The 15,781-nt window shown below is 34.1% G+C and overlaps 1 protein-coding gene across 1 annotated transcript in view; it reads right to left on the bottom strand.

Moving 5' to 3' along the window:
• UTRN (utrophin) overlaps nucleotides 1–15,781 on the bottom strand; it is a 705,722-nt gene that overhangs the window by 417,360 nt on the left and 272,581 nt on the right. The window contains exons 36-39 of the mRNA XM_044001726.1: nucleotides 12,343–12,471; nucleotides 11,626–11,796; nucleotides 8,902–9,054; nucleotides 8,149–8,286 (exon numbers count right to left, since the gene is read on the bottom strand). Of these exons, the coding sequence (XP_043857661.1) occupies nucleotides 8,149–8,286; nucleotides 8,902–9,054; nucleotides 11,626–11,796; nucleotides 12,343–12,471 (591 nt within the window). The remainder of the gene's footprint in view (nucleotides 1–8,148; nucleotides 8,287–8,901; nucleotides 9,055–11,625; nucleotides 11,797–12,342; nucleotides 12,472–15,781) is intronic.

Genomic DNA, 15,781 nt, shown 5'->3' with positions numbered 1-15,781 from the left:
ATATTGTGGTACAAGTACTTTATCACCTTTAAAGAACATAATAATCACTAATAAGGAAATTTTTGACAGACAACATCTGTATAATTTTCTTTGCAAAGCACTCAACATCAAACTGCTTACTCATGGTCACTCACTATTGGGGAATGGGGGAAAGTTAAATAGATAAAATAGTATCTAACATAAAGAGAAAATCCATACAATAATCCTAATGTTAAATTGCTAATGTTCCTCCTTCTATTTAACATGTTTCTAAAGATAACTTCACTTGTTACAGCCTACAAAGGAGCTTCAGAACACTATTAACTAAGAAAGGGTACTAGAATGAGATAGTATGCTTTCAAGTTTGAATGTGGCATATGTCAGATTTTTTTCCCCCACTAAAGACATCACAATTAAAGTTCCATATAGATAGTAAATCAGTATCTTTACCAATTTCCTTTAAGGCAGATTCAAAATTTGGTACCATTTCTATGTGTTGTTTTTAAAAAAAACAAAAACAAAACAAAACAAAACAAACATGTCATTTATATCCTATGCAGACTCTCTCCTCAAAATGGTAATGTCTTCAATTAAGGATCTCAGGAAGGGGCGGCTAGGTGGCACAGCGGATAAAGCACAGGCCCTGAATTCAGGAGGACCTGAGTTCAAATCCGGCCTCAGACACTTGACACTTACTAGCTGTGTGACCCTGGGCAAGTCACTTAACCCCCATTTCCCCGCAAAAAAAAGAAAGAAAAAAAGAAAGAAAGAAAGAAAGAAAGAAAGAAAGAAAGAAAGAAAGAAAGAAAGAAAGAAAGAAAGAAAGAAAGAAAGAAAGAAAGAAAGAAAGAAAGAAAGAAAGAAAGAAAGAAGGATCTCATGAGACAATCTTCATACTTGTAATTCAAAACATCAAATAATTCTAGCACAAAGGAAATTACAAAAGGAAGGGGGAAAATCTCATAATAATCATTGCTTAACACCTCCAATAACAAAAGGGAAAATTACTTATTTGGTGAAGCAAAAGAGGAATTAATTTCAAAAAGCTACCTCTCAAATAATCTCATTAAAGGTAGGTTTTTTTGTTTTGTTTGTTTGGCTTTTTTGTTTTGTTTCGGTTTTGGGTTTTTTTTTGCAGGGCAATGACAGTTAAGTGGCTTGCCCAGGATCACAAAGCTAGTAAGTGTCAAGTGTCAGAGGCCGGATTTGAATTCATGTCCTCCTGAATCCAGGGCCAGTGCTTTATCCACTACACCACCTAGCTGCCCCCTAAAGTCAGTTTTTTAAATGAATATTGATATATCTATCTATATATTAGTTAATATACCCAACTCAAATAAAGAAATTCTATCAATTACTGGTCTTCCCTTTTAGCAAACCTCTCTATTACATAACTGGCAAAGGAAAAAGATAAGAAATGTCAAGCCATCTTTCAGATGGAAAAACTAATGGCTGGACAGGTTAATCCAGTTTAATTCAACAAAGTTACTGTAGACTCTATATTATATACATACCACTCAGATAGGAACTAAGGGAGATGTGGTGTTTTTAAAAAGTAATACTGAATTAATTGTATGTATCATTTGCCCAGACATGATTTCATTGGAATTGGTTATTCACCATGTAGACAACCATGTAGATCCACAATTGTGCTATAACTTTTAAAAATGCTCGGGGAACTTAGAAGTTAAAACTCTTGGTAACAGTTATACTATGGAAAAATGAGTGTATGTGTATATATACATGTGTTACATACACACACACACATAGTATATATATAAATTGGATACATAATATATATGACACATGTGTATGTTGTATAAATTTAAATTGTGTTTATATTTACATGTGGGCATGTATGTGTACATACACACAATATATATACATATCAACTATACCAAGTTGCCTCTTAGTGAACTTTCCAAACTGAAATTTTTACAATCTACATTGAAGGAAAACTCTTTTTAAAAAGTTTCCTAAATAGGACATTGATGAGTAAATTGAAGTAAACAGACACAAAGTTAAAGTAATGATGACAGACCAGACTACTGCAGTTATAAAACTATGCCCTTTTTAAGGTTGGATAAAATAATAAAGCAGTAAAATTATAAATTAAGTGAATCAAATAGAATTGCGACAAGTTTTTAGTAGTACCTGCAACCTGGGAAAAGTCAACGTTAAACTTCCCAGGGTACCAAAAAAGATAATTTATTGAATCTAATTAAGCAAGATTAAAACTATGAATCTGGAACTGCCTAGTCCCAGATCTGCAAAATAGTTGATTCATCACTTTTTCTATTTGACAAGAATTAGTGAGAAGAAAAAAGATTCAGAGTAAGCTTTATTTGATCAATCAAATATCTTTATTAAAAATCAGGCACCCATGTTAGATGCTAGAAAATCAAAAAGAAAAAATGATGGGAGTATTAACAAAAACACAATTTTTTAAAAATTTAATAAATGTAGATTAGTGCAAGTATCTAAATCATGAATTATAAATTGTGCAGTGAGGCATTCTAGTATTTTTTTACTGCAAAAGTCTGGATTATACTTGTGATATAGATGTCCTTATAAAGAAAGGGCATTCAAATGATAAGTGTCCAGTCACTTTCTGCTGACTTTTAGAAAAACAATTCTGATTGTTGATTACTTTTGAGTGACTTGTTTGTACAGAAAATGCTGTAACTCTCAATGTATTAAAAAAGCAATTATATCTTTAAAATAAACTTTTATCTGCCATTTCATAAAGTTGCATATAGATACACATAAGTCTGTGTGTATTTGTGTGTTTTTCTGATGAGATTTTTTTCCCTAATTGAAAATTCGAAGCTATTTTTAATGCAGTTTAAGAAAATACTACTTCTTTCCTCTTTTCTTAAGTTGATGATGCCCCTCCCAGAGTGAACATGCCTCCATTTACATCTCTGACAAAGGAGGCAACCCCTGGCGAATACCTACAGCTTCTCAAGGGCTCAGTTCCCATATTTTGAGTCACAGTTAATCAGAGGCTCGTAGAACTAAAAATGTCAAAGGTCATCTAGTCAAAAGTATCTTTAAAAACATATTTTAAACTTTTGAGATTGGTTATAAAGAACGCATTTCCTGTTTTGTTTTGTTGTTTAACACTATTTGAATTGAATTAACCTATGGGGCAACATTGAAACTGTTATCTTATTTTCACCAAAACGATTAAGAGTTGAGACATTATGCCTTCACTCATGAAGCATATAGTTTAGGCCTTTCATCTTCCATGACTTTATTTTTGCCCAATGCTTCAAGTGAAATATCCACCATTTCCTCAATTAATATCTTATCTATACTTAAAGGTCCAGTACATATACTACTCTTTATGAAACCTGCCCAGATGTCCCCCATCCTAAGTGAGTTATACTGCCTCTACACTCATACAGTTCTTAATATTAATACTACTCACAAGGTACTCATTATATGCTAACTTGTGCTCTAGCAGATTATACAGATACTGTATTCAATAAAAGATGATAAACATCTAGATGTTCAGAAAGTGTATCTTATTTTATATTACCAAATAATGTCTTTCCAATAAGCAAAAAGGAAAAAAAATGCCCTCTGAATGAATAAATGATCTGCTAGATAAGTCAGGACAAGAAGGTTTTCTATAACAAAAGTCAATAATACTGAAATTTTGCTTGCCTTGGTTTTTTAATGTATACTTTTATGACCCTTTTTTCTATATCACAGTCACTTAATTTCCCATGTCTGAGTCCAATATCAACTGAAATAAGGCATTATCTTCTTAAAGATAAAAACAACACAAAATAAGCACGATTTCTAAAATTCAATGATACTGTGTATAAAAGTTGCTGCTGTTTTAAAAATACCCAAATCTAAGTGGGCATTAAGAAAGCTATCCACTGTCAATAGAAAAGCAAAAACAAAAGCAAAAATTAATAGAGAAGATTGATTCTCATAAACAACAACTGGAGGAAAATAGGATAGTCCGTTCTAATGTTTTTTTTAAAACTATAAAAATGAATGTCTCCATTTGTATGATGAATTATTATTTGATGGTTACTGGGTACTAGTCAAACATCTCTATAAAATATTAAATTTAACTTGCAAGTACAGAAGAGCTTTGTGAGACATAAGAACACCTTTTACATCAAGTGTGAATAAATGCGCAAGAAAAAAAATAAGATTATAAAAGCTCTATGCCTAATGATCCTCATTTATAACAGCTTTACATTTCTGAAAGGCATTCCGATTCACAAAGCAATTTATATATAATTTATCTGATCCTCACCACTTGATGAATTAGGTGGTACAAGTATTATCATTCCTATTTTAAAGATGGAAAAACTGAGAATCAGAGAGATGCCATTCCTCTAAGATGATCTCCAATTTCGTGTGTGTGTGTGTGTGTGTGTATACATATATACACACACATATACACATACATATGCATATATATATACACATACATATATACTATATATATGTAAATGGAATAGACAACATGCAAGCAACTATGTACAAATAAGATATAGATATAGATATATAGATATCTTATTTGTACATAGTTGCTTGCATGCTGTCTGCTCCATTAGACCAAAGTTTCTTAAACTCTGAGTCATGACCTCCTCAAGTACCTCCTCAAGTGGGGGTCTTGAAAAATGTGGCAACAGTAAAAGGTTATAATATCTATTTTAGATATCTATATATCCAGGGTCACATAAAAATTTCCAGGGCAAAAAGGGGTTGCGAGTGGAAAAAGTTTAAGAAGCCCCACATTAGACTGTAAGCTTCTTATGAACAGGGAATGTTTTTTTTGTTTTGTTCATTTTTTGGCTTTTCAGCGTATCTCCAGAAATTAGCACAGTGCTTGGCAAATTAGTAAACACTAAAATGCTTGTTGACTTGAATTGACTTGAAGCAGCTAGCCCCATGATCTCCACTAGTAAATGGAAATGGTGAATTTCAACCATAGATTTTTTTTGCATCTATATTTTAAACCCAGTAATCATTCCATTATACTATGCTATAATGCTTGGAAAACTGTGTCTTCCATGCTTTAAGGAAAGAGTCAAACATGATGCCAATTTGTAGCACTCCAGGCTATCTGTGTGTTTGTTACAAATAAGTGACAAGAGAGTAACACTAACCTATACTACAAAGTAGAAAGCAACAAAATGATTTAGTATTAATTTTTTTTTTTAAATAGAAGAGCTGAGCAATGGAACGGATTGTGAACACAACCTATAGATGCAAATGAACGCAGTAGCTAGCCTGTGTTCCATTAAATCCAAAGACCCTAGCTCCTATGGTAAAGACGTACTATTCAGAAAAAAACTGGTGGGAAAACTGAAAAACAGAAATGGAAGAAATAAGGTTTAAATGAGCACATGATAGCATATACCAAGATGAGTTGCAAATGGATACATGACTTAAACATAAAAGGTCATAGAAAGAAATTATAGAAACAAGGAAGAAATCTCCAAAAAGATCTGTGGAGAGGAGTAGATTTATTCACTGGGTGTCCCTTAATCCCTAGGATGTTCTCTTTATTACTACCCCCTAACTGATTTCCCTGCCTTCCTTTAAGACTCAGTCCTGGGGCAGCTAGATGGCGCAGTGGTTAAAGCACCGGCCCTGGATTCAGGAGTACCTGAGTTCAAATCTGGCCTCAGACACTTGACACTTACTAGCTGTGTGACCCTGGGCAAGTCACTTAACCCCCATTGCCTAAAAAAAAAAAAAGAAAAAGAAAAAAGAAAAAAAAAAGACTCAGTCCTTCCCATTGAGAGTGCCTTCCTTCTAGATTACCTCCCATTTCATTTACATACACATAAATACGCATATAAATAAAAACATATATATATGTATGTATGTGTGTGTGTATAAATACATATATGTGTGTACATCTTCTGTGAATATAATAAGCATCTGTATGCTGCCTCTCCCACTAAAATGGGAGTTCCTTAAGGAACATTTTTCCCCTTTTTTTTTTCTTTTTTTTAACACCAGTGCTTAGCTTGGTGCCCAACAGATAAGTGATCAGTGTATACTTGCTGATGATGACTGATTAGCTATCCTTCCCCTCTTTAATTCCTTAGTTCTATTTATACTACCACATGAAGCACATTAGGATCTCTAATGAGACAGTCCAGATTTTGTGGTTCCAATGTTATTGGATAAAAAAACAAAACCAAAAAACATTCATTGTTATAAAAACCTTGAGAGGAATTTTCTATTTTTTATTCTATTTTTTGCTCTGCCAGTTTCACCTTTAAATACCATCCAGATGACTGAGCTTAACTGGATCTTCTGTCAAGCTTTTTATGCATTTTTTTTCCTTCTATCTCATAATACTATTTTTGAGATGCTGCTGCCATTAATCTTCAACCATCCTACAGTATAAAATTTACCAAACAGACCTATGACTACCATCCCTCCATTTTGGAAAGAAGATCAAGGGATTGCTGACTGAAATATTTCTAGAATCTTTTAGCCTCTTCATTATGACAAGTGATTTACAACAGTTAAATGACCTTAAGAAATGGTAAATCAATTCTATGTCTGTTCCATTTTACATTACTCACTTGATGCATTTATACCCTAGAAAAGTACGTCATTTGAGGCCTGTGTTGATTGCAAGGATCCGTGTTCCCATTTCTAGACTTCTTCTAATTATGTATTGGTTTATATCTTTTCTTTAAAAAGTCAATGGCTGGGGCAGCTAGGTGGCACAGTGGATAAAGCACCAGCCCTGGATTCAGGAGTAGCTGAGTTCAAATCCAGCCTCAGACACTTGACACTTACTAGCTGTGTGACCCTGGGCAAGTCACTTAACCCCAAATGCCTCACCAAAAAAAAAAAAAAAGTCAATGGCTTATCCATATATGGAAATCTTATTCAGAAACATCTCCTATAACCACTCATGTACTGTCAGTTTCTACTTAGGTAAATTTATTTTTAATTGATATTTTCTTTTGGTTCACTATATCCAGAACATCCTGTGGTTCCCAATGGTCTTCAGGAAGAAAATCAATCAATCATCATTATCATCATCATCATTGGAATAATAAACAATAAGTGTGTGTGCATATATGTATACATACACATATATACACACATTTAAAATATATGTATAAACTATATACATGTATATATATCTAGAGTACATCTTGTTCTGTATGCTATATACAAATTGTTGATCTCTTTTATTACTTTATTATTCTTGAAGACAATTTCAAATGAAGTTTTCACCATTCTCTCCAAAAGGCCCAGTGACATATTATGTATGTGTGTATGTATGTAGGTAGGCAGGCAGGTAGGTAAATGTGTGAATAATATACACACATGCAAATATAAAAGTAAATCATAATATAATTTGGTGGGTCTTCTTGAGGTATCTGAAGAATTTTCTACCCTTTCTTCTTCTTCCACTGATAGCAGAACATATGATACAATTCCCTTCACAGAGTTCCTTTTGCTTATGGTCACCATGAGCATGGCAATTCAAAATGACCAAGTGATCTCTAAAAATGTTTCTTTCTTTTGGTACATGATAAAAACCAACCTCACAAAACTCTTAGCTGCATTAACAAGGAAAACCTGCAAGCCATTCTTTCATTTATGGGCAACTTCTAAAAATCGGTCAATGTCATTTATATTAAGAATGTAAAGCTAGATAAGATTCATTCCTTCAATACTATGTTTACACATATGACAAAGGTGTCAAAATAAAAGATTTAAAAACTTGTGTATGATGGTAAATAACCCCTCCCCCAAAAAAAGAAAATCTTAGCTAACTACCCAAATTCTGATCTAGAACCAGCTCCAGAAATGTAACCCTTTCATAGTCCATAGCTTGCCTTAAAAGCACTTAAGGTGTTCTATCCCGAATTCCCCAGGTTGTTTTTCACATCGTGCCCTCCTTCATACACTCTCTACTCAAACCAAACTAGACAGCCAGAAAATCAATTCCATCCTACCATTTAGTCATTCACATAAGACTCCTCAACTTACTGAAATCGTGCTTAGACTAGATCAAGTACTACCCCTCCATGAAGCAATTTCTGATAATGAAAATGTTCTCTCCTTCCTCAAATTTTCTTAGATCACATCAGCTGTTTTCTTTTTCTGTATCCAAGTTCTATAAGCATAAGACAAATTTTCTGATGATTATACCTTGACATTATTATGTCTTGTCCTCAGAAGTAGTAACTGCAAACGTATCTCTTCTCTCCTATTCTCTTCCATAGGGTGCTGTAACAGTTGTTCTCCTCTCTGAAGAACTTCCTCAATCTGGGCCTTCTCCTCATCCAACTGAAAATATAAACAGAAAAAAAATGTTAATAATTCACTTTGATATCTCTTCAGCAATGTATAGTTCTTAACTAGAAGGAACTTATTCATCATGATGGATTTCTATAAGTAAAGCAAATATCTCACTAAAAGTTTTAAATGACTTTTTTTTAATTTTAAAAAATGTCATTCCCTATAGTGTTTTAAATTCTGTGATTTTTAAAAATCATTCCTACAATTTCAATAGGGAATCTACAATGAAGAAATCACCTCTACCAAGTGAGGTTATCATGTACTCTTGCAAAAGGGATCTGAAATAATGAAAGTGATTTGCACAGGAAAAAACATCTAATTTTATGTCAGAGGAAGGACAAGAACCTAGGTCTTTGTAATTTAGCTATATCAGCACTATATCACACTGTCTCTCTAAATTATATGTTAATGTAGCTTAAAATTTAAACCATGCTAATTCTTAGTTAATTCTCTTAAAAATTAACTCTCTTAGAAGCATTATTTAAATCATTTGTCAATTGCTCCATCTAAACCCAACATCAAAAACTCTCATCTTAGAATTCTCCACCACAAGTGGCAGGGTATTTAAAGCAAATATTAACAGAGAAATGAGGGGTACTATACCTTTTCATCTTCATCACTGTGCTTTTCCACAACCTTCAACATATTTTGTAAATCATTTTCTAGTTTGTCCAGGTCTGCTGAATGCATCCCAGCCTCAACAGGTTGTGATTTGACAAAAATTTTCTTTGAGAAGAGTTCTTGGTTGATTAACGTCTAGAGAAGAGAGCAAAAAAATAAATAAAATAAAATAAAGCATAGCTAAGGACAGGTGAACCCAAAACAGAATGTTAATAAAAGTAAATCCAATTACCACAGCTAGATGGAACAAGCAAATAAGGTAAAACCAGATTTTAATAATCAAAAAAAAGTAAAATATGTAGAAATGAAATATGTAAAAAAATTCATTTACCCATCAACTCAAGCAAAGATTGCTCATGACTTCATTATGCTTTTGCACATTTGGAAATCCCTTTAAAGATATGATAACTTCAACTTCATTCATGGTTCATGAAAATAAGGGTAAAGTAGTGACACAAATGCATATATTGGATGACAATCTAGCAAAGACACTAACTCCTTGGCATAAGCTACTCTTGTGTCAGATATTAAAAAGTAAATCTCTGTAACACTACATTTTAGTGCCTGGTACAAGATCTTTCATAGTTATAAAAATTCCTTTTAGTCTTCTTAAAAATGGAACTGACTGAATTATTGCTCCAAAAACACTAGCTAGAGACTTGACTGATTAGGTAATAAAACTACAGGATTCTTGAAGAGAGAGAGAGAAAAGACTGTGCCCGAAATTGGCATTTTACGTAAAATCTCCCTGAAGCTTTTGTTTCAAATGAAGTTTTTATGTCTCAGAAAATTGTTAAAGTTCCATTTATATCCAATTGATGGCTAAAGTATCATAAGAAATAGGTACTAAGCATTTCTTCAGGTGAATAATTATGTGATATGCAACATACTTTTTCTACATATTTCTTCAAACTATACTTTTTGCTTCAAATGGCAAGAAAAAAATAAATGAAATAATGAATCTATGGGCAAACTACACACTTTCTTCATTCTCTCATTCTAGCAGTCTCTTTTTTCTTTTGGGAAAAGGTCTTTTAAATAATAAAAAGGATCCTATTTGCTCTATTTTTAACAGAAAATAAAAACAAAATATACATTTCTGCTTTCAGCCTACCTACATTATTAAGTTCGTGTAAATTATATAAGTGATTTTTCAGTTAAAGAGAAACAGGAAGAGAACAAATGTGTCTCTATTACACACAGAATGTATGAAGCTAAATCACAAGATTAATTCTTCCTTCTGGCTTGGGAACCAGCATCTTACCTATGCTTCAAAAACTGGAAGAGGTTATTCCCAGAGTAGTTAAAAGCATAATCAGATTGACCCTGGACAAGTCACTTAACCCTCATTGCCCCACGGGGGGAAAAAAAAAGCATAATCGGAATAAACACACATGAAGAAAAGTACAGGATGTATTCAGAGAAGAGTTCTTAACCATTTTTATGTAATGGATACTTTTTCTTTTCTTTCTTTCTTTCTTTCTTTTTTTTTTTTTTGCAGGGCAATGAGGATTAAGTGACTTGCCCAGGGTCACATAGCTAGTAAGTATCAAGTGTCTGAGGCCAGATTTGAACTCAGGTCCTTCTGGATCCAGGGTTAGTGCTCTATCTACTGTGCCACCTAGCTGCCCCCAATGGATACCTTTTCTAAATAATGTTTTAATGTATAAAATAAACTACAAAAGAATACAAGAGAAACCAATGTTATTGGAAAATGTTAACACGATACTAACAAAACAACTTTATGGACCACAGAATAAGAACTCCAGATTTAGGGGAAGAATAGCAACCAGTTTAGCCTAGATGAGGTATGTAGTAATGGAGAGTAAATAGAATGAAATAAAGCTAGAAAAGTTAGTTTTAATCTAGTGAAGAGCCTAAAATATCAAGTTTAATGACTTTGAACTTATCCAGGGGACAAAAGGGAATCAGTGAATGTTTTTTAAGCAATGGAGTTGCATGATCATTTCTATGCACTAACATTCTAAACTAGTAGTTAATCTAACATCAATGTTTCAGTTAAACTAGAGAGAGTAGATACTATAGAACGAGGGACCAAGTCTAAAGACAAGCAAGAGTCAATTGAGGCAAAGGGTGGCAGTTGTAAAATCTCAGGTCATAAAGGCAGTAGAAATATTAAATAAGGAACGGAAGTTAAAAGATATTCTATTTGGAGAATACAATATTACATGACCTGTTATATATGACAATTGATATGACTTGATGGTTTATTAGCCAAATGGAGATAAATGATGGAGTTTTAATAAAAATGAATAAATATTTGGTCATGAGGGTGGTTATTTCTGAAAATAGGGATGGAACGGCCAGAAATGAGGACATCAAGATGGGGAGCTGGTCAAAATGAAAGTGCATGATGAGGAGGAGGAGGATGATACATTTTAGATATAATGTCCTTGAGGTACCCATAATACATTCATTTAGAGCCATCCAGTAGGGTGCTAAAACAGTGATTCTCAGCAGATAAGCACATAAAGAATTCTTAAGTGCTACGAATTTGAACGCTATCCATCATAATTGAAGTTATAAGAACTGATAAGATCACTAAGAGCTGAAGGAAAAGAAAATATGGCCAACTAAACTTAGAGCCATGGGACACCCCTAGTATAAGAGGCATGGGAGAAAGAGGTAAAGAAACAGAAAAGAAGGGTTAGGGTAGTATACATCTGTTTTAGACTAAGTACTCACTTTAGCACTTCTGATGTGTTGAGATACTTTTTCAAAGTTTCTATTTAATTCAGTTAACTTTGGCTCCACCAGCTCACTGCTTGCCAAGCCACGGGCGTCCCTCAGCATAATGGCTTGGTCACGAACATTTTCAACTTGTAGATTAACATCATCCAGTTCTGATGTTAATCGCTAAGCATATAGAAATACAAAATTATCACAAGTGCAAGAAATAATGAAGCATAACCCAATCAAAATATGGATTTGACCGTATTCAAAAGGCAAAATGTCCTAAATATGTTAAATGCCTAATTTATTTTATTTTTTCGAAGGGTAATGAGAGTTAAGTGACTTGCCTAGGGTCACATAGTGTGTCAAGTGTCTGAGGTCAAATTTGAACTTGGGTCCTCCTGAATCCAGGGCTAATGCTTTATCCATTGCACCACCTAGCTGCCCTCTACATGCCTATTTAAATAAAATATTGGCAGCAAATTTAATTTAATGAATCCAGATGGAGAATGGGGGGAGGTGGAGAGGAGGAGAGATTAAGGAAGTTATGGGGTTGGGGCTTTTCAAATCCTTCCCAGATGACTCAATGTAACACCTTTGCATATCTCACTAAAATTAAAATTCAAAACAAAAGACAGAATAATACAGTGTTTACAAACAGTAGGATTCTTAGCGTCAAGAAAGGTAGTACATATTAGAAATGTCATTGATGATTTAGGGCATACTTACTTTCACAATTTCTTCACTCTTATTCACAGGCTTCTTTTCAATCTCATCCAACAGAGCTTCAGCTTGGTAAAGCCAAGTACTTATATGAGCAACATTTCCATCAAATATCTCTAGCTGGCTCTGATGGTTCTGAAAAAAAAAATTTTTTTTTAAACCAACTACATTGTGGTCAATAAGATGTACTTTGAGAGATATTTAAATAACCATGAATTAGTAGATAGAATCGGACCCAATGAGATTACCTGTAATTAGGAGAATTTAAGGCTCTAGCTAGATAAGAAGAATACTACTAAAAATTAGAACTATTTTCTAGAACTGTTTTCTTCTTCTAGATGCTGTTCAAGGAAAGTCTCTATAACACTTTATATGGAATGTTATAGAAAATAATTCTATATATGTATATGTTTAAATAAATGGCCTCTGAAGTTCCCTCAAGCGCTAAGTTTGTTCTATTATTCTGTTTGCTTCCTTTCCTGTCAAGTTCTAACATACCAAATTCTAAGGAAAAGTGTTGTTTAAAAAAAAGGGGGGGGGGTGCAGCTAGATGGCACAGTGGTTGAAGCACCGGCCCTGGATTCAGGAGTACCTGAGTTCAAATCCGACCTCAGACACTTAACACTTACTAGCTGTGTGACCCTGGGCAAGTCACTTAACCCCCACTGCCCCCCCACACACACACAAAAAAGTAAAGTAGCAGAAGTGAAATAAAATTGTGTTTGGGTGATGTAATGATAATGATAATAATAAAATGTGTGTGTGTGTATATATATATATATATCAAGTTATATACTAAGAGAATGTTGTATATAGTAACAGCAATAATTCAAAGGATAATTGTAAAAAACCAGGTTATTCTAAGTACTATAAGTACTCAAATCAACTATAAAGGACCTATAAAGGAAGGTGCTATCTACCTCCAGAGAAAAAAATGGATAAATAGTGTAACGATTGGAATAACGCCACCTGCTGGATACTTACTGTAGAAGAGTTCTGCCCATGAAGCGAAGGTCTTTGAGGGCAAGACCAGGCATCAGGAAGTGACGCGGACGAGTGGGAGGAGGAAGGAAGAGACTGGCGCTCAGTCTCGCGCTCTCTTTCCTTTGGACTCTGGTGGAGAGCGGAGCTAGAAATGTGCTCTCCCTTTAATAGCTAGGAATTTAGGCCTTTTTCTCTCTCTTTACCAAATTCTTATTCTCCTTAATAAATGCTTAAAAGTCTAACTCTTGCTAAAGCTTATAATTTATTGGCGACCACTCATTAGATATTTTAGACAGTTTAGCTAGAATTTTAGCCCTTAACAGATGGCTGACCACGAAGAGGAAAGCTAAACCTCACTTCTGATCTTCCGGTTGGGTAAGAAATTTTCCCTACCCTATACCTATTTTTTTTTAATCCTTTTTGCTTTTTGTTTTGTTTTGACTTTTGAAAGGCACTGAAAAGACCTGGAATTCACCACACCTTTAAATTCTTTAAGAGCACAAAAGGGTGCTTAGCGAATCTTTTGCCTTTTATTTTTGGTTTTTGGTTTTGCTTTTTTTTTTTTACTTTTGTTTCTTTTGCTTTTCTTTAAAAACCCGATTTTGTAAACTAAGTGACTTTTCAAAGGCATTTTAAGTATATGCTATTGAATATTGAATCTTGCTAATTGAAGTCTTATTTCTTTTTGATGAATTAATCACCGCTTTAAGTATCTGCTACTGTTATGCTAGAGAATTCATGTATAAGATGATGTGGTCTACTTGCTAAAAGAAGATTATGTAATAATGTCTAAAAGAAGATTATGTAACAATGTCTAATATAATCAGCTATTTACATTCATTTATTATTTATATGTCATTATAAGGTCACTGTAGAAATCATCTCAGACACAGACAAGAAGCTGCTTCTTATATGATTAACCATAGACAAGAGTTTGAGTCTTTTAGAGTAAATGACTCCCCTTTTGAAGAATATGTTGATGAATTAAAGAAATTTGGAAAGTGGGGAGGAAATGATACAATTGTAGCATTTGCTAAGCAGCATCAGCTGAATGTTGTGGTTCATCAATTAAATCAGCCTTTATTGAGAATCAGTGGCACAGACAAAACTGATGCTAGAGAACTCCACATTTTCTACCATAAAGAACATTATGACAGCATTAGAAAGATCAATGACAATTCAGAAACCCCTGCCACTTTGGCATGCAGAGAATTGGGGAACCAGTTAAAACAATGTGGCATACCCCAAACTCTAGCAGCTTAAATACCTTAAAATTTAACAAGCATTTCCTTCCACAGGCAAAAGCACTGAAGCACATGGCCTAGTTTTCTGGCCCACCTCAATTTCTCCCACCCTTTTCCCCTACCCTTTAAATTGCTAAGTACTGGCGCACTGGCTGTGTTTTCCCTTTAAATTTTTTCGAATGGACCTTTTAAACTCCCTAATTACCCTATTTTTGATTTTAGTCTGTTTAACCAGACAAATGGGAGATAAGATCATGTTAATGCTTTGTTTTTGTGGATTTTCTATTTTTCTTTTTATTTTTGTTAAAAGAGCCAGCAACTTACTCACACAAGGAAATATCTCTCCCTTTCCCAACCATGCTTTTTCAGAGGAACCTGAAGAGATTCCCGCAGCTTTTCCCAGTTCTAACACTAATTGTTGCTTTAATTTTGCATGCTTGGAGGCAATGACCCACCCTCTAGAAGCTTTTAATCCCCTAGCACCTGGAGGCAAAGTGGGGGAAGAGGAATCCAGGCCTGAGTTCAAAATCAAGTCTGATTCAAATTGCTCTGGTCCCTCCCCTCCTCTCCAAACCCCACCCTCTACTCCTCCCATGGCCAAGCCCATTGCTTCCCCTGCCTGGGAAGTCCAGAGAACTGATGCGCATGCTCAACTTTCTCTAACTACATTTGCAGCTTCAGGCTCAGCCCTTCCCTGGCCTGGCTGTGCTTTTGAGACAATCTTAGAAAACTCTTTAAATTCCAGATATGCTCGTTTTGTTCATAATTTTGCTAACCTGCTTTTGTCTTTAATTAGTAATCTTATAAAGCATTTGTATGGTGAAAAGCCCGACAGACAATATAGAGGGGTTAAAGAAGAAAAACTTAAGCTGAATAAGAATGACAGTCAACATAGTTCAAGACTCTGCTTCTTTTGCCATGGAAGGGTATATATTTTACAGAAATGTAGAAGTAAGCAGCAAGGTATTGATATGAGTATTGGGGATTTTAGATATCGGAATCAAGAGTGTTCTGAATTCACTCAGATTATTAATGTCAGTTCAGAGGTTACATAGGATTTCTATGCTATTACATATACATTTTGGAATTAATGGTATAGGTTTATTTTCATAGAGATTTTAATCCTTTTGAGATTGTGTCTTATACTTAGTTTCTAAAACAAGGAGAATATTTGTAAAAGCTTTTTATAGTCATGTGATCAAGTTTATATTTTATAA

This window comes from Dromiciops gliroides, chromosome 4, assembly GCF_019393635.1.
Source record: "Dromiciops gliroides isolate mDroGli1 chromosome 4, mDroGli1.pri, whole genome shotgun sequence".
In the NCBI taxonomy this organism is placed as follows: domain Eukaryota; kingdom Metazoa; phylum Chordata; class Mammalia; order Microbiotheria; family Microbiotheriidae; genus Dromiciops; species Dromiciops gliroides.
The sequence above is the reverse complement of the archived record's forward strand: the minus strand, read 5'-3'. Positions and strand labels throughout refer to the sequence as shown.